We start from the raw sequence: 1,516 nt of genomic DNA, 5'->3' as shown, positions 1-1,516 counted from the left end.
CTCCGGCTGCCGGCACCCCACGTGCAGCTTCGTCATGTCCCGAGGGCTGTCCCCTGACCTCTTCAGCCAGACAAGTGCCGAATTTCAGATGAGCTCCTGGGGATGGGCTCCAATTCTCGTATGACCTCTGCAGTGCTGGCTGATTGCGAACAGACATTCAGCTCCCTGTGCAGATGGGTTTTCCTGGCTCAGGTCAGATTTTTCTGGTAGTTACAGGACACTTCTATGTGGTAGTTTCCCAGTCTCTCCTCAACGAGCAGCAGGTGAGAGGGGAAATCCAGTGTGCTTGCCCACCGGGGCAGCAATGGAGCTTTTGGGGTCTTCAGAATGGTCCACGCAAGGCTATTTGGAAAAACTCGGATGCATTTTGAAAGGGGTCAAACTGCATAAACCACTGAGCAGACAATTAAGCCTGAACAGAGAGGCAAGCGTGGCCTTGTGCCGCCTGGCTCGGGGAGCCGAGCTGCCACGTGCAGCCCCTGCGCTGTGCTGCCTGCCCAGACACTTGCTCTCCTGGGCCCCGGGGGTGCCTGGCTCCCTGCTCTCTCTTCTCAATGGTGCTGTTTTCCTGCTCTGTTTGTTTCCCTTGCTCTAATTAGAGTCTCTAAAAGCAGCCTTGGTTCCTCCTGCCCACTGGCTTCTGCTCAATTTGTTCTTAAATGAGATTCGCTTCTGCTGCTTGTCTCTGGGGTCATGGTGCTCCAGAGAGCTGCATCAAGCTGATCTTTGCCTGTTGGGAGAAAAGGAGATGCAGGGCACGAGGCTTTCCTGGCTGCCGCCGCTCTGAACATGAGGGACGATGCCAGCCCTTGGCACACAAAGTACGGAGTTGGCAGGGGATGGATTCTTCCCCGCCGTGGGGGCTGAAGAGGGGAGTTGTCTCCTTTCCTTGTGCCTTCCTGCCGTCTCGCATCCAGATGACTTGCCTGGGAGCTGCTGGCGGTAATTCCTCGGGAGTCGGAGGCCCCGTCGTGCTGGGGCTGTGCAGATGTGGCAGGGGAAAGCGGCTGTGGTCACAAAGTGCCCGTGGCTCTGCCTGGCCCTGGCTGGGGCAGCAGCTCCTCAAAGGCAAAATGTGGGCGCTGCGAGGGGCGCAGAGCTGTATGGGGGGAGGTGGCTTTGCCCGCGTTGGGGTACACGCAGCGAGCGCCAGCTCCCCTCGCCCAGCTCCTTGCTCTCGCCTGTTGCCGCAGGGTCTGAGCAGGGTCCGGCCACCGCTGCCCTCTCCTCGCTGACAGCCCCTGCTTCTCCTTGCAGGGGACGCTGGAGGGCCTGGAGGAGGAGCTGCTGGCCTTCTTCTCCGTCACCCCTCACTCTGTCTACACAGCGCTCATGGACAACAGGTATTTCCCCCCCTCGGGCTCTGCAGGTGACGCCGCTCCCCACGGAGCGGGATCCGGGGTCCTGAGCCACACGCACCCCGCGTGCGGGGGTTCCCAGCTCACCACGGCCTGAGCCAGCTGCCATGCACACAGGCTGCTCCGCATGCGGTTCCTGGGCCCCAGCCTGGGCCCCC

At 60.9% G+C, this 1,516-nt stretch overlaps 1 protein-coding gene across 1 annotated transcript in view; it reads left to right on the top strand.

Moving 5' to 3' along the window:
• Nucleotides 1–1,516, top strand: part of R3HDM4 (R3H domain containing 4) — a gene marked incomplete at its 5' end in the record, with an annotated part of 5,467 nt that overhangs the window by 2,788 nt on the left and 1,163 nt on the right. The window contains one exon of the mRNA XM_009579061.1: nt 1,258–1,343. Coding sequence (XP_009577356.1) covers nt 1,258–1,343 — 86 coding nt within the window. The remainder of the gene's footprint in view (nt 1–1,257; nt 1,344–1,516) is intronic.

The sequence above is a fragment of the Fulmarus glacialis genome, unplaced genomic scaffold (assembly GCF_000690835.1).
Source record: "Fulmarus glacialis isolate BGI_N327 unplaced genomic scaffold, ASM69083v1 scaffold19390, whole genome shotgun sequence".
Taxonomy (NCBI): Eukaryota; Metazoa; Chordata; class Aves; order Procellariiformes; family Procellariidae; genus Fulmarus; species Fulmarus glacialis.
The sequence above is the reverse complement of the archived record's forward strand: the minus strand, read 5'-3'. Positions and strand labels throughout refer to the sequence as shown.